Raw genomic sequence first — 21,939 nt, forward strand, 5'->3', positions numbered from 1 at the left:
AGAATCGGAGATCATCCGGGAACGTGTTCGGTGCACCTGTAGAACTATCCTCCAATTTGTTGTGCAAATTTCTTCAGATTTATAATTATAGACTGTGGATCTTTATGCGGATCCGCTGTCTCTTTATAACATATCCAAAAATCATCGGAGGATAGGGTGCTGTTCGGCAGGTTCACCGAACGTTCAACCGAGGATCCCGGCGCCGTGAAACTGAGCCGCAAGCCGGCCAGTCGAATGTGCTGCGAATCGCTTCAGGTTCGCAAAAAAATATAAAATGTAACAGTGTTCGCGACAACCTTGCGGCTCAGAAGCACTGGGCGCGAGTTAGTGCTCGTGGCTCGACCGCGTGCTCGTCAAGGAGCGCGTTTTTCGCACGTTCGAGGTGAGAACGACACCGACGAGCGACAGTCTTGCGAAAATCGCGATCTGATGGGCTGGTCGGGATGATTCAGGCGGTAGTTGCGGTGGCCAAGTTGCGATCGAAGCCCTGTGTGTCGTCGACGGCTCATTTTCCGAGCTCCTCAACTACGTACTATCGTTGGATGTTCCGCGGGCTTCGAAAGCGGCCGCCTTCGCTGTTCCACCCATTAATCGCTTAATCTCCCGTGGTTTCTCCAAGGAAACGTCGATCGAGCTGCACCTCGACCGCTTCTGCTCGCCACGAACCTGAAACACAACCGGAGAACCAGATATAGTACGCTAATGCTCCGTCCATTACCTTCCTGCGCCACGGAGGATTAAATTCATTCCTGATCTCTTTGTTAAATGAACGTAGGATGTACTAGAGCCTTGCCAAAGCACGGTACTGCTTCTTCGCTTGTCTGCCCGTTTAATTCCTCAAGGCACGTGCTACGTTCGTTGCTAATCTCTTTGTTAAACGTAAGATGTGCTAGATTCTCAAGGAAATACGGTACTGCTTCGCTACTTGTCCATTTAATTTGTTCTTTACGACACGTGCTACGTTCGGTCCTGACCACTTTGTTAAATGAACGTACGGTATATACTGGATCCTTGCTAAAGCACTGTTTCTTCAGAATGGTAGTACTGGATTCTTCCGACTGTACTTTACATTTGAATAATCAACGTGACCGAGTACCGAGGCAGTACCGTGGTTCTCGTATCGAAGCGATTCCGTGATTAATGTAGCAGGAGATTCGATAATTAGAGGAGCACTTCCGCGATCCGTCGCGTCGCGTATGATATGTAACAATTACCGAAGCGTTGCCGGAGTCCTTTCAGCTGATTATCCAGGACGCAACGGGGTGTAATGCGATTCCCGGATAATTGTTTGCGATAAATGGGTCGTGCCTTTTAACAGGATCGATATAACAGGGAGCCGCAACGAGCCGCGCGTCGGAGTTTATTGTTAGGTTCGAAGGTCTGCGGCCTGGATAGCCACGCACGCGAAATGCTCGAATTCCGTTAATTGGAACAGCGAATTTTCCCCCGATCCGTTTTCCATTTTTCATTCGACGAGAATCCATGCCGCGGGGGGAATTTATGATATCCAGGCTTGATCCTCGAGAGTATATGGGGTTGCTCCCTGATCGTCGTCGACGGTTTAAACCCACGGACCACCGTAAAACCGGTTTCGCGCCGAACTTTCTTTCCAGACGAACGATTTATCGGCGACCTTTACGGCCCCGGCCGCCCTTACAAGATAATCCCGCGTCACGCGAAAAGCCTTGATGCACGACGTTTACATGGCGCCCGTTTGCTTTAGAGCCTCGTTTAAAGTCAAACGGGGACGCCCGTTAACGGGGAACGTCGTCGTCCCGCGAAATTGCAGCCCGGTTCCAATTTGTGCCGCGCACGCTCCTACCTGCCGCGTTGTACTCGCGACGATCCTGATTTTTATGGGGTCGGAGCAGACGGCGCGATGAGAAACCCGATTTTGCATACACCCGTAGCCTACGTGCGCGACCAACCACCACGAACCGGCCGTAAATCAACTTGAACCTGCTAGGAACTAGCCGATAAACGACGCAAGATTCACCGAATCTCCGTCGACTTCACTGTGTACCGACTTAAGTCGAATGTGAAAAAACCTTTCTGTTCTAGGACATTACGAACGTGCATAGCGAGCCAGTTTGGCGTCCACTTACCCGGGGCCGGTTACTTGTGGGAGTTGACGGTGTTGAGCGCCACAGCCTCGGGCAGGTTCTCTTCCTGCGGCTCATCCTTGTTGCCGAACGTGAGCTTGTAGATGAAGGAAGACAGCAGGGCGCCGCCGATCGGCCCGAACCAGTACACCCAATGGTGGGACCAATAATTGTTCCAGAGGGCCGGGGCGAACGACCTAGCTGGGTTCATGCTGCAGCCGGTGTACGGCCCGAAAGCCAACGCCAACCCGCTCACGGTCAGGCCGAACTTGATCGGCACCGAGTCCGTGTTATGCACGTTCCTCGAGTCCCAGACGGCGCACGCCACCAGCATCAGTATACCGGTCGCGATTCCTTCCAACAAAAGACCCTGAATCACCGACACATCCGCGTGCAAAAGATTCACGCAGAATGCGTTCGAGTCATCGGGCCCGACGCTTGTTAGATGATTCGCCGGACTCGCCATCTGCAACCATAATTTTTCATTGTGCACGAAGATCTACTGTCTCATACTAATAGTCGTCTATTTCCAGGTGAACTGATTTATCGATCTATATGCTTGCAAAGGGATCAGAGTGCTGCATATAGGAACATTAACGCAATGACTGCGCTAAGTCAGATGATAGCTTAACAGTGTTTGGATCGGAAAGTTCAACGCAGCGTGTGAGATAAAATTGGTTAATTTCCGAGTCATCTGGTGTATCAGTCGAGCGAGAAGGCGATCTAGCACTTGTATTTTTGTGTTTGCGAAGGGATCAGCGTTGCATAAGCTCTCCTTGAGTGACTACAACGAACGCGCAAACGCTACCGATACAGTGATTAGGCGATTCGAGGTCTCGATCTGCAATAAAATGTCGCGGGGGCAAAGTTCCAATTAAGTTAAGACCGTCTTATCGGAGCCAACAAATATTCCCGCTTCCCCTCCGCCAGCTCGAAGATCGCCGGACCTGTACAGACATCGTCTGGATAGCATGATGCTCTGGGTACGGAAAAATTACGCTCCGTATCCGAGATAATGGGTTGAGGAAATTCCTACGGGATTCACATTCGATAGATAAACAGTTAGCAAACTTGACTGTCCGTGACCGATCTCTTCCGTCTCGCTAACTTTCGATTCCCTAGGAGACGAAGAACTAAACTCAGTGGCGTTTTATCGCCTAATTGTGTGCTCTCTACCCCTATTCTGCCCGAAATACTCTCGCGACAATCGAGCACTACTGCACTGCGTCGCCCATTTCTTCAAAAAACAATCCGCTCCGCGGGAGACTCGTTCGGGAACAGCCTAGAGACATCTGCCGGCACTCTTTGTTCCGACCACTGCTATGATGATACCTCACCCTCTGTTGCTTCATCCGTCATCGATTTTTATATAAAGTATGTCCGGTTTTACTCGCGATCATTTCCCAAAGAAATGCTTCAGGCGAATGATGTATGATTGTACCAAGAAAAGCATCGCGATGATACATTTGCAACTTTAAATGCGACGTTCGGGTGACTCCCGAAGGGCGTGGCAAGGTCAAATAATCATCATCACGACGTGTCTCTCTTGGTAACATGTACTTGATCGTCTGAATCGTTTCTTTGCAATTTTTATAGTTATTGTTCATCGAATAACATGGTTAAATGTTAGGTACAGGATCTGCTAGCTTCGGAGACGGAAAGATACTGTTGGAAGTCCTGCAAATGCTTTGGAGACCTCGTAACCCACCTTCAGCATCCCGTACCCGGTGACGGCTCCGACCAGCTGCGACACAAGGTAGACAATACCCTCGGAGACAGTCTTCTTGCCGAGCACGATGGCCCCCACGGTGATGGCCGGATTAATGTGAGCATGGCTGATGTGTCCGAGACTCTGCGAACAGCAGGAATAGTTGGATTACAACGGGTTGAGTAATGTGCAATGTAGCAATCGATCATCGGTAATCTCTGAACGGCTTTAGGGTATTTACCCAGTCGCCCTGTTATCGTGAAAAGACGTCAAGACCGTAAAAAACAACGGCCGACGCATGTAAACTGTATCAGAATCAGAAATTTAATAAGCAATTAGCTCCAGCGAACTTCGATCATATCTACCGCGCTCGAAGACGATTAAATTTAATCCGGCGGTGAAGCGGCCCGATAAACCAACGCGCGAATAACGCCGCGATATCTTGTCGGGGCCCGCGATGGTTTTTAAGCAGCAATCGATACGGAGGTACGTAATATTATACCCTTGCTCCCACTGACCTGGATAACGATCATAACCGCCAGGCCGAACGTCAACGCGATCTGCAGGTGCGTCGGGATCACTCCAAGGGTAGACACGCAGCCCATGCAACCCACGAACACCAGGATCGCAGTACCCAAAACCTCCGCGAACCCTACCAACATTGTGCTCTTCACACTCCCGCCACCCTCCACCAGCTTCTTGAAGCCTGCAACAAAAGAACACGTGTACTGTCATCAGGACCAGATCAGAGTTTTCTTCTGTAAGCTTATTCTTTGTGCAATATGTTGGTCTATCCAGTTTCCCACAAAAGTTGAACTCGTTTGGTCCAGTTTCGGAAAGGTCTTTCTACTTTAATACTGTTTGATTAATTACGCGAGTCCCCGTGTATACAGAACTTCGAAAGCCTAAGTCTCTCTAGTGTCGGATCTGCCTGACCCGAATGCAACGCTCGCGAGCGGTTGCAACGCGGGCAGGGGTCGTGATACTCGTGATCGACCTCGGAAAATAGACAGGGGTCTGAACAAGGCCAGGAAGAGGAAGCAGAACCGTGCCGTGAGAAGAACAAAGAAATTAATAAACCAAAAAACCTCCTCGAAAGATCGACCCGAATCAACTCCGCCTCTCGGAAACCTCAAGAAAAAGAGTCCATTATTGGGTCGCTCTTGATGCATTCTATAGGGCGATTCAAAATTAATGAGACACTCGATGATTCGAATTCAACAATTCTCTGGTCCCTATAATTGCCTCTTTATTTTGGAGAAAGTCGTTGGGTCTCGTGAGAGACGTTACGGGGCGATTCAAAATCGGTGAGCAGGTACACAAGATTCTGAAAACGCTATGATTTCCCTTTCAGAGACCCACAGAAGGATGTATCACCGAATTCTACAGGCTGATTCAAAATCGTCGAGGTGCACGAAGACTCAATGACCTCAAGACTCCAACCTTTACTGGATCCTAAACAAAGTAACAGCTCCTGCGTCATCCTCGATGGACCCTACAGGTTTATTCAAACTGAACGAATCAAAATCATGAAGCGCTAGTAGCAAACCACTGTGGATTCGCGCGACTCCGCGCATCAGTTCTGAACGAGCCTGTAGCCTTGTCCTATATCGGCGGAACGGGAGATCGAAGATCGCTGGGAACCCGCGACGCAGACTCCGCGAATCCTCGTTGCGGCCATCATCAGTGTAGCAGACGACCAGCAACCCGCTCGCTCTCCTTTCGAGAAAGAAGGCCCTTCTGGTTGGTCACGGAAGAAAATCCTTACCGAAATCTACAGGCATCCTACGGCGTGTAGTCGAACGAATATCGCGTGCACTCGGAACCACTTCCACCGACCGAGTAAAATTGCAAGTTACAAGCGTGGCGAGCCTCGCGCTGGCGCGTGGCGCTCGACGAGGACGGCCGCACGAAAGACAAGTACCACTACCGTTGACACCAGTCAACTCCGCAGAGAGAGCCGCCTGTGGTGGCTCTCCTCTTCGTACCACGATAGTTTCCCAACTAATCGCTGGCAACTACGTTGCGCACCAGACGTCATTCCGAAATGTACGTCGATAACATTTTAAAGAATTGCCCGGAACGTAAAACATGTCCAGTCGAAAGGTGTGGGTCATCAGATAGTCGAGCATTCTGCCAGTGGACTAGCACTCGCGAGCTACAGGCCTTCCCAAAAGTGGGATCTCTGCGAATTTTTATGCAAAATCAAACTGTCCTTAGAGTTGATGTAATTCACTTTGATGTGAAAGAGATTTCAAAGAGCGAAACGGAGAGGAGAGAAAGATCGTGATTTACGATCGACTTCCCTGTACAGGGTCGGTGTAGTATCGTCGGCGAATGCAGAAGAGGGCGACTAGGAATTCCTGCATCGATATTCCAGCCAGAAGCTACACCGTTAAACTAATTTACAACCGGCCACGGCACCGATATCCGAGCATTTCAACGAGACCCGATGAATATCGACTGCCTTGACACGGATACCCAGCGCCTTGGATAGCTTCTCCAGCGATCGCGAACCCCGAGAAGTTTGTAGTCAAGTTCACTGGATAATCGATCGATGAGTCTAGCGGCCAGTTACCGATTGATTTGTCTAGCACACTTTCCAGGCCAACTCTGATCGACTCCAGGACCTCGTGGGTTGGTGGATGTCGATCCAGAATGGGTGGAGACTACGGAACTCGCGAATCGAGCTAGGCCAGGTCAAGTTCCGAAGTAGCTTAAGCTTGATTTCCAGTGTGGAATCCTGTACATTACGTCTAGTCTAAGCTAGGATCTGTCTAATCCCGCCTGGATACCTGAATTTTGATCCAGATGGAGTAGATAGGGGATGGAGAACTTCAGTTTGAATCGAGCTGGGTCTGTCTGAAGTAAAACATCTTTCGAACGGTTAATTATAAAGACTGCATAATACTTTGTTACAAACAACAAACTTACAAGAGCCGGAAGTTGGAAACACATTTCCTCTTATAATGATTGTAATGAGTCGAGAATAATGTAACAATTCAACGGTAGTGAACGTGTTAATTTGAGCAAGTTATAACATCGATTAGGATCATCAAGGCGTTGCCGGAAGCGTTCACAGCAGTAAAACTCCCTTAATTTCCGGGAAAAAAAATCGGCAACGTGACCGGCGCGAGTTTCAGCTCGTTATCGCGCGCTTCTGTGCAGAATGAGACGATCTCGATCTTGATCGCAACAATGAAGCTGCAATTTGCGGCGCAACACGCAGCGTTTTATGTCGCGTCGACGAATCGCTGCTCTGGGAAAAAGATAAGTAATGTTGGTGATGGCGGCGATGATGGGACTGCGCGTTTTTGCCTTTTTATGTAATTACGATGATAAACGGTGATTCGGGGCCGCATTGTACGCGCACAGAGACGGCCGGGACTCATGCAACGCGAATTAAAAATCAATTAAATATCGACCACGCGTCCTGTACACGGAGGAAATTGACTGGAAATCACTGTTTACCGTAACGGACGACAAATCCCGGAATCTCCTATTAATTACTCGATGATTTTCCTAATTGTAACTTCGTCGCTGCATGCACTAGTTGACCCGAACGGAATGGATTGCGAGATGAAAATTTAGTTCATTAATCGCAGCGCCGAGAACTAAATGAAAACCCTGTCAGATTCTATGTACTCATTTTTACAGAAACTTATAAATCCGTAGTCTATGGATATTAGATTTTAATGACGTTCAAAGTGCAGTAAACGTTCTCCAAACGCTTTCGCGACAATGAACATTGTAATCCTCGCTCCCACGTAACATTAACCCTCGAATTAAACTGCATCGATGTTCGACAGAATTTCGTATTTTCCGTGACGATCGTGCACTCGCGCACCGGAAGACGCGGGTGACGTTGCAGAACGCGCGGCGTACAAAGAGACTGTGAGTCCGTCTAGATCGTTGAAAAATGCAAGTCCTCGCTCTGGAGGATAGAAAAACTCGATTAGGATGCAAATAAACAAAGGGGTAACAGATCCGCGGCGAGAGGCGGCTGCGATTACCATAAACGTGCCGGCCGGCATAAAATTATTGGCAAAGCTGTAAAACCGACGCGAGCGAGAAATCGCGCGAGACGGAGAGAGAAGCGCTAAATCGGACGTCCGTTACCGCGTTCGTTTTCTAATTATTCGCGCGTGGAAAATTTGTGCTCCCGGCGATCCTTCGATCGGTCACGAGCCGTTCTCCACAACTATAACAGGATCCGTTGCGCAACAACGTTTCTCATTACGATGGGCGTTCCGGATCGTGAAAGAAAATAAACAGCTACGAGAGAACAGCAGAGAAACAGAGATAGAGAGAGAGAGAGTGAAGAGAAAGAGAGAAAACAAAGAAATAGATCTGGTATTCGCGCGTATCTAAGTGGACCATTTGTTGCCGCTGATAACGGGAACCGATTAATCCTTCGGGTCGATCTGATGTAACGCGGGAGCTGCTTCTATACCGGCTGCTCCACCACCGACGGTCCATGGAAAAATTCTGAAAAAATTCCGACAGATTCTGGACACTTTAATCCGCGATCTGGAATTTTTTCAGATTTTTGGCTGGCGGACTTTGACCGCGAGAAATCAGAACATGCGAATGGACGTTTGCAGACGCTCGGAGGAGGTCCTTGAGCGTTACTAATCAAAAGGAATGGAATTAGCGGAGATAAGGTGATATATCTCTCTGTTAACGCCTCTTTCCGAGATCCTATCGTTTTTATTCACTAACCTGTTCCCTCTAGCGAAGTAGAAAACTCAATAGTGTTCCGTTTGTTTCTCGATTAGGAAAACCGATTTCTGGAAAATCCGAGGACGATCGTGTCTCGCAGTGCATCGAATCGATACGCGTGAAATGCGTATATCGATCCCCACCCCACGCGATGCGTGTCAAGTTCGTTGTTCGAACGATCGAATATTTCCGGAACGCGGCAGTGCTAACTATAAACCGCGCGCAGGCGACAACGGTAGCGAAAATACAAGTCTAAATTTTCGAATCGTCATGCTACACTAACGATCCGCTGGCGAGGGTCAATATTTACCGTCACAGGATTCCATTCGATATCCTATTTGTCGAGGAATCGTGACAATGAGCTGTACAAGTCTACTTCGAGCAGTCGGCGACCGGCTCCGAGGTGGCCGAGATTCTCACGGACAGGAATTAATGGATAAATTGTTCTCGGTAATCCCGGCCGTGTGATACAGGACGCTAAAAAATCGGTGTTCGATATTCCAGAGTCCTGAAACACCCTATATGCTATTCCTCTTTTATTTTCTCGTTTTTCCGAATCTCTGGCTTTTCTTTCCAAGCAGCCTGTAGAACCAATTCTTAGTTAATCATTCATGAAGAATGTCGATTTCGGAGGACCAAGTTTGAGTCACCCTGTACCGACTGTTGCTTCCGCCTCCTCGTAATTTACCCTCTCCAGCTCGAGTAGAGATTAGACCAACCTCCTGATAGCATGAGCCGATCGGTTCCGCGGAAAGTCTTGTCTTGAACGTGACATCTTTCGGTCTCGCGGTGAGCTGTCGCCGACACGCATGTCTGTCTGGCGGTACGTTCCCACAGCTGTGTCATCGTCTTTGATAAAGCGTGTTTCCAGAAAATGTACTGCGAACGTCACGCAGACTGTCGCGACGCGTGCGGCGAGCCAGTTTCCCATTCATGCCTGACTATATTCAACTGCAGCTGCATTTTCAATTACCCGCGGGTCGAAAAATGCACAGACATGGTCCAAACATGTACGAAACAACAGCCAAACATCCACCACTGGAATGTTCACGGTTTCTGCGTAGAAACATTACAAAGTTAACGAACATCCGATAAAATCGCAAGAGACGTTCCGCGATTTTTCCAACATAATAAATTCCTACGGCGAATTTGCATAATTATATGTTGCGTCGGAGGCCTCAAGGGAGGAGAGATCGGATTGTTTAATCACGAGATGCGCTATGGAACAAGCATGATCCGCGGAGCATCCGCGGTGAAATATGAGCGGTCCGATAAAGACGACGCGGGCTGACGGGATTTTGAAAGGCGAACGGGACAAACTATGCCAGCTATTATCGGGGCCGGCGCTGTACAAACACGGAGAACGCGACAAACACGACGAAAAGTCGCGTCGTCAGACGCCGGGGTTAACATGATAACATTTGCTCTCTCTCCCGGCGATTTCGTAAACTCGGATTGACCCGACCCGCGCGATCGCCTAATCGCCACTGATATCTTCCATCGACGCCTCTCGGTCATCGCAACGTTCTTATTATTTGCCACAGAACGTTCATCACTCGGCCACTTATCATTGAGTACCATTACACGTGTTAAAGGTACTGTTAACATTTGGAACAACTGAATGATCCGCGATCATGAGAACCCTGATAGAAACGACGCGTTCGCCGCTTACGTGTATCTATATCCGTGTACCGGCTGATGTGTGCATTCTACGTCGGTATGCAAAAGAGATGATCGACGACGTTGATCGCCGCTTTAAGACAACAAAGTAATGTTCATTTGTTAGCACAAGGATGAATTTTAATAGCGTTCGTTTCAGAGATTTTGCGTCTCTCGACGAGTGTGCTGATCGGGTTCAAAGCGAGCTTATAGCGAGGGTCATCGTATGTGGCGCTTCTGGCAGTATAATGAATCAATATCGAGTTAAGCAATCTCTTTTAATTCTTCTGCACTTATTAAGCTTGGTCAAAGAGTAGATTCATTGGACGTGTTAACCACCTTATAACCGGTTTTTCTTATCGTTTTAGGGCAGAAGCCGTGTTCGTCGTCACCGATTCCGAAAGAGTAATCACCGAGGCCATACTGTACACTGGAGAAAAGCAGTCGTAGAAGAAAGTACTACGTTGTTCTGAAGATTGTTAGCACACAGTAATGATTCGACGCTAATCCACTTACCAAATATTGCAACCACTTTAAGGCAAGGTTCCTCCTGTTTTTAGGAATCTAAGCGAGCTAGTGCGGTCCTCACCGACCCAGAAACTTAGGTATCTACTGCCGAGGTGTTATCGTGGACCGAGGAAAGCGACCGAGGACCTAAACAAGCGAAGAAAAGCCGGGCCAAGCGATGATAAGAAGAGAACCACGCGCCTCCGCCGATGAATAATTAAAGCTCCACAGGAAACAGGCATCCGCGAGGTCTGCTCCTTTTGAAATATTCATCGTCCACGAAGAACCTCTGACTCCGCGACCGGTTTCCCGCCAAGAACTTCGCCCGCGTCGCTGTAATTGCCGATATCGGCTCAACGAGTCCCGGGACACCTCCCTCGGTCACGATCACCCCTTCAATCTTTTCACTTCATTCTAGTGCGACCTCTTCGAGTCGTTCCACCATTCCTGCTCATAATTATGACAGTGGTCTAAGTCATATATTCCTCGTTTCGAGATATGTAATGGAAAAAGACATTAACAGTAACATTACATCTATCTAAAGTGTGATGTGAAATAACTGATAAACTCATTCCCCTTTTTAATGTTCACTTAGACCACTTTTATTGTTAACGTGATAATATTGCCTAGCATAGACTGCGGATTTTATGCATGTATGACACAGATAAAAGCTTGGAATTATCAAGTGAAGAAGTAAGTACCTAGGCACGTTCCTTGCAATCGATGCAAATTTTTATTTTGCGTACAGATCCCCAGTTATGTTACCAGCTATTTTCGCTGAAGTCAGGTACAGCTAGTGCAGACATTAGTTTGAAATTCAATGATGGAAATAGATGAACATTCTATAATTGTAACGATAGTACCATTGCCACGGCTATTTTTATCAAACCGAATGACCCATTATTCTGCTCGCTATCAGCAGTTGTCAGAGCCAATTTTTTAAATCCTCGTTAAGTAATTATTCTTCGGTAAAACGAAATCACGTTTTATACGTTCTCGCTATCTCAGGTTCCCGAGCAGTAAACATAGCGTAGCTCATTAACCCGGACTCCAACCGCGGATAGTTAACGTAGTATGTTTACAGGATTAAGAGATCAGCGAGGATTGTCGGGTTCTTTATGATTGATCAGTCAGCTTACCTGATCGTAGATCGTTCGAGGACATGACTGACGGTTCGTCGAAGGCACTCACTGCACTGACCCGCCACCGATGTGTCGTTGTTCGAACGGGGATCGAGGAGGATCGAGGGTATGGATCGTGATGAAGGCAGCGCGCGAGACTGAACACGTCTCTGTACGCCAGAGACGAGCGTACGCAATTTATCGCGATGGCACGTGGCTCGGCGTCGATTCAACGTGAACCACCATCTAGCGTCGCTTCCACCTCTTTCCTCCTCATCCTCCATCTACAAGCCCCTTCTGCTACCCGTTTACCAATGCGAGTCTATTTTCGATTCTCTCGAACCGAGTCCCACGTTTATTTTCGCCAAACGATGCCGTTGGATAAACAACAAAAAAGCATATTCGCGCGTTGGGATTCTCGTCGGTGCCGGGACCCTCGAAACTTGCATCCTGAGCATTCACCCTCTTGCTTAGACACTGTAATCGGTTTCTAATTTTCCGAAAATTCCAAAAATGACTAAACATAGCTATGTAGTTATATCTATGAAATTACTTTTGTTTTTTAGTAATAGTAATTATTTGTAACATTAAACAATCTCATTGTACATCTAATAACCGTTTGATGTATAAGAAACAGTCACAATGACGGGTCGCGTGGCTCAGAAATTCGCGGAACGACAGTCAGAAACGAGAGCTGAGTGATTAATTGCTGGGACTCTATACGCAGCGATTAATTAGCGTACCGGGACGATGACGGATCCAGTCGAACGAGAGAAATTGTTTTCTAAAGGTCGAAGCAATGATCGGATACCCGGCGCTCTACGCTCGGAATCTCATTAACACGTTAAACAGGCATTTCCATATTATAAGAATAGCACGGTAAAATATACACGGTTATAAATATTAAAACGGCACGATTGAATAAGATCGCGTCTTCATGGATAATGTATTTGCCGTGTTGCTGGTAATCCAATTATGTATGTAGGCGCGGACGTGTTTTAAGCAAAGTCAAGGGCTGAGGTTTTATTTCTCTGAAGAATTGGGACATTGTTTCCAGAGGGTCTGGCCAGGGAGTGGGGAAGGTCAGGGTGCCATCCGGTAGGAAAACTGCGATTGTCATGATTTCTCAATATCGATTAGAAAGAGTTCTTCTAATTTCAATAATATCGAAATAAATAATTTGAGACCGGGATTTGATCGGCGCTTGCAGATTTAGTGTTAATCATCTTAATAATATGTAATCCAGTTGCTGATATGAATTAACAGGAATTCTCTGTTGTAGGTGAAAGGATTGGATCGAAGAAGAGGACAAAGAAGAAAAGAAGAGGTTTGGTAAAACGTATCAAATTTATTTGTACGGCGCGGCGTGTCCCCAGTCTGGAAGCTTGCCATCTCTGTTACTCGCTCGAAAAGCCAGCGACTACAGGCCGGCCGCGGTCGAACAAGGGGTCGATGTAGCTGGAAACGGCGAGCATGCTCGCGGCACACAAGCCGGGGCACAATTAAAAGTTTCCGCGAGCGACACCGCCGCGGGTAATTTCCGGGACGCGCGCCACTAATTCCGTTATTTCGAATTTCCACGCGGAATCCGCTGCTTCAACGCTGGTTCCGCGGGGCGGAGCGCCGGATAGAGGGATCGCCGTTGTCTCTCGGAAAGGACAACCGACCTAACGAGCGGCGAATTCGTGGTCCGGCGAGCCGGCGGCGCGGCGCGGCGTTACGCTGAAAAACCGGCGACCACGGCCAGAGATACCGTTCTCCCGCGAATATTTTTCACCTATCCCTGGCTAACACTGTTCTGGACATGCCGGGATCGGTTTCTGAAAACTGATCTGAAAGTTCAGTTTCCGATGGTTTGCTACAGCTAGCAGAATTTATCGTGACAGGGAAGGCTGACTCCAATCGGTTACATAATTGTGGAGGTGAACGTTGACAGACCACGCCCACGACCTCCCACCACTGTGGACGCCACGCCCTATGATCGGTATTAAAATACTGCTAAGGAAGCTTTTATGCATATCGATCTCGCTAATATGAATGCACGTGAATCAGTTTCAAAGTGGACGTGGTCTTGACTCGGCGTGGGCGTGGCCTCGATGTTGACAACAATGATCCTCAGAGTCTGGTTACTCTGCTAACAGAATCTAATGTATCAAGGAAGATCCACGCCTTTGGGAAATATTATTCCAATCCATCAAATATTCCGAAACGTTAACCGGCCACGCCCACGGTCAATTTGCTACGCCCCCTCGATATCAAATCATTTCCGGAATAATTTATACAATATATATCTATATACTCGAACTCAGGTAAAACCATCGTCTCCACAAAACATCGTCGCGATAGATGATTTCCAAGATGTTCGAGGCGCCGCCTCCTGTTCAGCTCACAATCTCGCAAGATAAATTAACATGATGAACAGTTTGTACACGAGCGGGTCAGTCAGAGAAGTCCTCCTCGCGCGACGCATTCTTCAGCTTCCCCCAAGAGAGACCAAGAGGTCCCCACATCTTTCTTCGAGATCGCCGCCAGCCGGAGAGCCAGCTCCGCTTCCGGCTTTCCGATCCGTCAGAGGGAAACGGAGAGAGAAGAGAGCGCGATCAGGATTTCTCGTCCGAGTTGCGAACCATGAACCACCGGAATGCTACAGAAAAGTAAAGAAAAATCGATTTTTCATTCAAAAAATCTGAAAATGGTTTTATCAAGGTCTCGACTTACCTCCTTACGTCTCAACAGGCTGAAGGCTTCCGTTCCCAGCAAACTTGTTCCTGTTGTCCAGGAAGAATAGCCGGTACATCAGCGAGGCTACCAAAGCTCCAGTGATGGGTCCCAGCCAGAATAGCCAATGATGGCTCCAGTATCCGTTCCAGACAGCCGGACCCAGAGTTCTCGCAGGGTTCAGGCTGCATCCGGTGTACGGGATGAAGACGATGCAGAGAACAGCGACGCAGAGGCCGAATCTGATCGGTGCTGAGTCCGAGTTCCTCGAGTTCCTGTGGTCCCAGAGTCCGCAAGCGAACAGCACGAGGATCCCCGTGGCTAGGGCCTCTGCGGTGAATCCCTGCAGCGGCGACAGATTCGCGTTGACGTCGGTCATGCAGAACGAAGCTCCTGACTCAGGCGTTGAAGAGTAAATCAGCTCCTGGGGGGTGATCAGCTGTTACCGAGAACAAAAGATTAATCTTTGAAGCCTGTCAGGGGTCCAAATTCATCTCGTGTGAACAGGTTTGCGTACCACGAGGCAACCGTAACCGATCAGACCCCCTATGCACTGCGCCAGGATGTACACCGCCGTCATCGGAAGCGATTTCGTGCCCAACACCATCGCGGCCAGCGTGATGCAAGGGTTGATGTGCGCGCCACTGACGTGCCCTACACACTGAAACACAAGAACATGCCAAAACCGTGGTTACATTTTTATTCTGTAAGAAGTAATAGAAGACTTTGAGACAAGTCTAAGTTACCTGTATAGCGATCAAAACTGCGAAGCCGAAGGTCAAGGAGACCTGCAGGACACTTGGCGCGACACCCAGGCTGCCGATGCACCCGGTGCATCCGATGAATACCAAAAGAGCAGTGCCGACGAGCTCGGCGAGAGTTGACATCAGGATCTCCCAGCCGGTGGCATCTTCTTTCAGCAGGTTGGTCAGCCCTGTGAATCAAACATGTAGCCTATCTGTAAATCTGGGTCTACATAGAATTACTATTACATATATATTTAATTCATGTTCGAAACACTCTTCAACATGTTTAACAGCTTCTCAATATGATTTTAGCTTCCAGTCTCGGGCAAATCACCCTCTAGAAAATGTGGAACTCTATTTATAATTGAAGATTTGCCTAAGGTGTTACAGTCGTAGAGAATTTAACGGAAATCGTTTTCGGGGTAATTAAATTTGTGTAGGGCCGACAAAAAGTAAAAACGATTATGTAAATGAAGGACTAGCGCAGGCGACACGATGATAATAACAAGTGTCTCGAGCCAGGTTTCCGGTTTGCGGGGCGAGAAGGAGAGAGGGAGAGTTCCAGAGCACAGCGAGCGACCCTGCGAGTCGAAGCAGCCGCACTTTTGAACTTTCGGCCGGGCGAACTTGCTGGAACGTGATTACCCCGTAAACTAACGGTGTTAAGGGTCAAGCGAGAATCTGCGTGGAAGTTCCAGGGTTCCCGACTGCCTCGGGTCCTCGCCTCCCTCGACAGGAAACCGAGACTGCGTTAGGTAACTCTCCAGCATAATTATTTCCCATTTTGCACCAACTGCTTAGTTCTAATCTTAAACAGCCGGGAATATCTCGACATTTCTGCCGATTAAAGCGTCTCTATTCCTGTTATTCATTCGAGTAAACTACGGCCAGATATTTCAGCACGAACGTTTGAATATGCAGAATTTATTGAAAAAATAAAGCATGTTCACTTTTTCACCCGTAACATAATGTAAAAAATTTTGCCGGGAAAAATGAACAACGGATTTCGAAAGTAAAAGGTTTAAGCTTTCGAATGAGACCAGCACGAATGCTCCACGGCGTTTTTTCGTAAAGTTACAACACTGTGAACGTGGGCAATTTTTCAACTCAGCGATCGTTTAATTGAAATTCGTTGGCCGTACAAGACTTTCAACAATCGCGATTTATGTAAAATATCCGCGTTCCCCTCGATTAAGCAGAATCGTCCAGAATTAAGACTGTTATCTTTCAGACGAGAACTCGATTAAAGCAAGCAGTGTTTCCCGCAGAGCAGACTCGGCTTCCACCCGGAAAGCACAAAAGCGCAGAGATATCGAGCTCCGAAGATTCTACCGTAATTCATCGGTGCAAAGTCGGGATCCGAGGAGAACGGTGTTGGTTAGCCCGCGAAAATTCTCCGAACTTTATGATAGATCATTCGGCAAACTTGGTTCCGGCGAGTTTCTCGCGAGCCGAGGTTAGGTTTCCTCCGGAATCACGAGTTGCTGCTGAGTTCCCGTGATTAACCGTGTGTCAACTGTATACGATTAGAAGGCAACACGTGTCACGAGCAATTTCCATTAGGCGAATCCGGCGTGTCTGGAGCGACAGCGATCATCCGATGATTGAATCGGCTTCCCGAATCACTGAAGCTTCCTCCAGTTGCTTTTCTATCGTGCGAATGTCTGCCGATTTCTAATTGATCGTCGCATTTTATGCACGTGTTAAAAAAAAGAACACGGTCTGGATTACGTACAATTAGAACTGCTCAATGTTTTATTTGAAAATATAGACTTCCGAAGAGGAAACTCGAGCAGCCACGAAACTTTGTATTTGTATATGGTCGCTCCTTGGCCTGCGTTGTGTCATGAATATCTAATCTCTGAAATTATTCAAACACGGCGCTAAATGTTGCTGCTATCTGTCGAACGAACTCATACTTGGAAATACTGTCTTGTATGAAAGTGATGAATATTTATTCGGGAATATTTGATTGCAGCAGTCTTATTTCTGGCAAAAGGTAACGTTGGCATTCCCGTCCGGTCGGTGTTTGATTATCATTGGGTCAAACCGTTTCCGGTGGCCGGGATTCTAACTTGGCTGACCTCTTAAAAGTAATCGTTTCCTTAATGAGCCATCGTTTTGCCGAGAGATCAACGCGGGTCAGATCTTACCAGGAACTTTTATCGATTTCTATTCTACGAACCGGTTCAGCGATCTGCTCGATAGAGTCATCGGGGATACGGTAACTATAGCGTCACTCTTTCATTTTGTTTTTGACGAAATCGTGCAGGAAAAGGCGCACAATGAATTTCCATTTTCTACACCGCTATCCATATGCAACGAATTACTGCAACGATTATATAAATCCATGACGCAAATCGACTTGATAACATCGAGCAGAGTAATTGTTACCGAGCGCTACTATCTATCGCGCAATGCTTGTCTTTCTTTTTTTTTTTTTTACTAAAAGTCATAGCAACCGTCTGCTTTGCACACTTAGTTTTCCTCTGACGCTCGCGTTTTTTAAAAGTTAGCCATGGATTCATTTTATTTCTATGAAATCTAGAGAAATTAACAATCTTTTCTTTATAGAATAATGAAGGAAAGTGTAGCCATTATTCCGTTTCTTTATTTTTTAAGATGTTGTTTCTCGAGCCATTGTTTTTTTCCAGTTCTAAAAGCGTAGATCTCATTAGCGTTTCGTATCATGTTTCAGAAAGGAGGAACTGGCCGGGCAAAAAGATGCAGTTTTCCCTTCAAGAGGAAATGAATATCTCTCCCCGTCTTAATTGTAAATTGTAAATGGTATTGCGAAGCAGTACAGGCAGCTGGGTGTTGCCTGTAATTACAATGAAAGTTACTCGTAATTGTGGATCGAGAAAGTAACGCCCGGCTGGATTTAGAAAATAGTGAAAGGTCTCGGGCTTGGAAAGCCCACCAGCGGAGTCGTTCTTAATTAACGATCCTCTCACGGCCATTCGAGCGCCATCTCTTCATTAAGAGTTCAACTTTTTTCCGTTCCCCTCTCTTTCTCCGCTACCCTCGATCGATAAGGAAGAATTTGTTTTTACATGACACCTTGATTCGGAGAAAAAGAAATTCGAACGGAAATTATGGAAGTATACTCTAGCTTTCTAGAGCGTTCAATAAAAATTTTAAATAATTTAAAATAATTGATTTTTTTTGGTTTTAGCGACGCGAGTATGGACCCAGAAACTATTTCAGTGTAAGAGTACTTAATTAATTCGAATAATCGGGGATCTTAATTTATACAAGCGGTGAGTAAATTTAAAAAATTGAATACACTAATCTTTAATATAAAATTGATTGAACCAATTGCTACCTAGATTCTGAGAGCTCGATGTTCCCGAAGAGGATCTAAGAAATGCAACGTTGCATCGAGGCTGCACCAAAGAATTCAGAAGAAAATTCGTCTGGCCATTCATCGGGGAACCGCGGATGTTTCGGCTGTTTTTCTAGCAGGAAAGTCGAACGACAGGTAACAGGAAGTTGGTGGCAGACCAGAGACACCGTTAGGGTCGTCAACGAGATGATGACACGGTAAAGGTGGAACCTTGAGAGAATTCGTTGACCCAGACCGCTCGCCGAGAACTTGACCCACTGTCTCACTTGCCACCGTTACCGTTCGTCTAAATACGTGTTCCGTTTATCCGAAGCTGACAGGCTTCTGTAGCCGATCCACTTTGCGTTGTAAACAGTGTGAACCCCGATACAGGTTCTTCAACGACTTTTACCCAGACCTACTACGCCTCATGATCAAACCTGTACGTTAGGTTCTCGCGACTATTTCATGACTAGACTGTGGATTTCATGTGCCCATGGCAAGAATGAACAGGTGAAATTTGATAACGATTAAAGTCCAAACGAATTATCTGGTACGATAACAATATTGCTCACGCAAGAGATCGCAGATTAGTACATATATTGATTTCACGCGTGAAGCTTTCCACGATGATGGATCGCCGATCGATCTCCGCGATACAGATTTATCAATCTCGAGTGCCACGATCTAATTTCTACGTAATATTCTAATCGACGATCTTGTTTTCGACTTGAACCCATGGCAACAACAAGAACGTATTGTTCGCGTTTCGTTTCGTGTCTGGTTCAAGAGCAACCGCACTGTACATTTCCGATTCGCCAATTAGTCGACCGATAACTATTACGGGCAAGGTAATTACCGTGATTAGGCGATGGTCGGCCAACATACCGCGCTCTTACTCGACCGCTGTTTAAATGGTGGCGATTCTTTCGGGAGAAAGCGATACAGGACGAGAGATAATTCTCAATTTATTGTGAAAATTATAGTAAAACAATCTGTAGTCTGAAAAATTACTGTCTGATCTACGAAAATCAATTTTAGTTTGACCAGAATCGATCAGCAAAATGGTTGCGGTACGTTTTCGGATGCAGTTAGTAGAAACGATAAAGAAGCCAGAGGGTCAACGATCTCGAGGGAGAAAGAGCTCGCGATCCGGAATGCCGCGCCGGTGTAGCAACCGTAGATCGTGGATCGTAGGTCGCTCTCGTGCGTCTCGTAATCGCGAGAAGGCGATCCTCGGGGCGATTCTGAATCCTAATCGGTGCTCGGCACGAAAATTGACCAACGATCGGACTCTCTCGCTCGAAGAGAACGTTTCCCGCGTAGCAGCGGCGGAAAGAAAGTTCCCCGCGAAAGTATCTAGAACGTGGAAAACGAGAGAAACGTGGATCACGTGGCTGTCTGTCCCGTACCCGTCCCGTTCGATATCACGAGGCGAACGGAATCACTCTTTCCAGGCCACGAGGGACATTGTTTCGCTTCGCGCCGTTTGCTTTTGCATTCCCCGCTCGCCAGCATTTCACCGGCAACCTGTTACGCTCCCGATCCACATGATCGTTGCGATCCTCGCGCTGTCGATCTCTCTAGAATACGAAAATATCCGCCCCTCGATTCACCGATTCCTGTCCTCTCGCAATCGACGCGGAATATTTTTATTTAATAATAACAATCCGCAGTCTAGCAATTAATGTTTGTAGATATATTTTATTGGAATGTGTGTGAATCTTTTCAGGTGTACTCACATGGAGTCTTCAGCTTCTCCTTGGCGGCCTGCAGGCTGGGTCTGGAACTGAACGTGATCCCGATGGTCTTCGATTTGCCTACAGAATTTTCCGTGATCCCAGTCGGCGTTATTATCGAGACGCCACCTTGCTCCATATCTGCCTGTGATTTATCGAACGAGTCTGCCTGTCCGCTGAAAATTTACGCCGTATACTTAGCATCGAGCGCAATCGTGGAAAAATTAGAATGCCGCCGTTCGATCGATCCGACAATCGTGCTGAAACCATTAGACTGCGAGTGCACATAATTTACGCTAAAACTGCTATCAAATTCCACCATTGCACAAACATCTGCGGTCTGATGGTTGAATCCAGCATAGAAGAGTTTCACGGGTAGGCTGCACGGGTCTTTATGCAAAATAAAAATTGTTCAATTGCCAAAGATCATTCCCACAAAAATGAGTGGGCAAAATTCGAAACAGTTTAGAGATTAAAACGCCTTGGAAGCATTAATGCAGCAGTGTGAATTTGTCAAAATTATCAAGTTTTTTGGATTTGCATAAAGAACAGCTCAGGTTCGATTATGATAGCGAGGCTACCCGTGAAAATAATAATCAGTGTCCGCGTTTCCGGATTGGTTTCTGTCCCAGGGACCGATCGTTCGACAAACCCGAGCCACGCTCTGTGTACCCTCGAATTCTACCGATGCTCGTCCTAAGCAAACGGACCGCATTTCTTCGGTTCGACGACAGTCGCCTTAGAGTCTGATAAAATACGACGGCGCGATCGCAAACACCGGTGAATTACAGTTCGCAAACAAGACGCATCGCGGATTCGAGAGCCCGTCGAGCAAGAAACGATCGTAAATCGAGTCGGACCGGTCGTAAATCGTCGCCGCGAGTCGTTCCGATTCACTCAGCCTCGTTGATTCTGAGGGATTTCTCTGATACCGAGGAACCTGCTTATCAGTCTTCCTCATCAGCTGCGATGCGAAATTAACACCCGTTCATTTCCGTGTGATCGTTCCGAACGAAAACAATTCTCATAAAACAATTAATCGTAGTATTATAAGATTGTTGTCTGAAGCTACCGGATACACACGGTAGCCCGCGACGATAATTCTATTTAATCAGCGTCCAGAGGTCGCACGACACGTACTCCGTTTCTGAACGTATCACTGCGATAGTAAACAAACGCGCATTGTCGAAAATATCATTAGTTCATCGCTGTATTCTAGGATAATAGAATTATTGATTTACGCGTTCCTGGTAATAATCCCGGTGTGTTATGATTACACGTGAATTTTGGCTTTGTCATGGAGGGTCCGAAACAGTTTCAGCGTTCGTAGAGATTGTATCATCGGAAGAGAGCAGAGTTGAACTCACCGTGAACAGCGTTTCGCCGTGAGACTTTTTCGAGGAAACGAGGGGCGAGAGATAGCACAGAGGAGGTGTCACAAGGTCACCCGGAAAGGATCCGTAGTTGTTTCCTGCACGGAGGATGGGATGGACGCGGTATCGTGTACGATCTTCTCCCGTCGAATTTCTCGTCGCGTGGCTTCGACGAGACTGAATCGTTTCGCGAGCGGCGGCAACCTCTATATGTAGACA

At 47.1% G+C, this 21,939-nt stretch overlaps 1 protein-coding gene and 1 long non-coding RNA gene across 3 annotated transcripts; one reads left to right on the plus strand and one right to left on the minus strand.

Moving 5' to 3' along the window:
* Window positions 1-522: 522 nt before the first annotated feature.
* LOC143218670 (uncharacterized) lies at window positions 523-21,876 on the minus strand. Its single transcript, XM_076444000.1, has 20 exons — window positions 21,715-21,876; window positions 20,351-20,523; window positions 15,284-15,471; window positions 15,055-15,198; window positions 14,545-14,976; window positions 13,885-13,950; window positions 13,597-13,778; window positions 12,163-12,360; window positions 11,838-11,989; window positions 9,470-9,588; window positions 9,221-9,411; window positions 6,939-7,014; window positions 6,598-6,672; window positions 6,292-6,479; window positions 5,962-5,995; window positions 5,579-5,828; window positions 4,329-4,516; window positions 3,811-3,954; window positions 2,106-2,568; window positions 523-666 (listed from the first exon to the last, which is right to left on the minus strand). The coding sequence occupies exons 2-19, from the start codon at window positions 20,484-20,486 to the stop codon at window positions 2,116-2,118; spliced, it is 3,216 nt and encodes a 1,071-aa protein (XP_076300115.1). The 5' UTR covers window positions 20,487-20,523; window positions 21,715-21,876; the 3' UTR covers window positions 523-666; window positions 2,106-2,115.
* Window positions 5,803-14,005, plus strand: LOC143218656 (uncharacterized). 2 transcript variants are annotated; one of them, XR_013011126.1, is made up of 5 exons: window positions 5,803-10,249; window positions 10,352-10,454; window positions 10,560-10,680; window positions 10,752-12,917; window positions 13,102-14,005. It is a non-coding gene; the product is annotated as an uncharacterized LOC143218656 (long non-coding RNA). The 2 variants fall into 2 exon arrangements; XR_013011125.1 differs by having other exon boundaries at window positions 10,560-10,669.
* Window positions 21,877-21,939: the final 63 nt, after the last annotated feature.

Source organism: Lasioglossum baleicum, chromosome 20, assembly GCF_051020765.1.
Source record: "Lasioglossum baleicum chromosome 20, iyLasBale1, whole genome shotgun sequence".
Lineage (NCBI taxonomy): Eukaryota > Metazoa > Arthropoda > Insecta > Hymenoptera > Halictidae > Lasioglossum > Lasioglossum baleicum.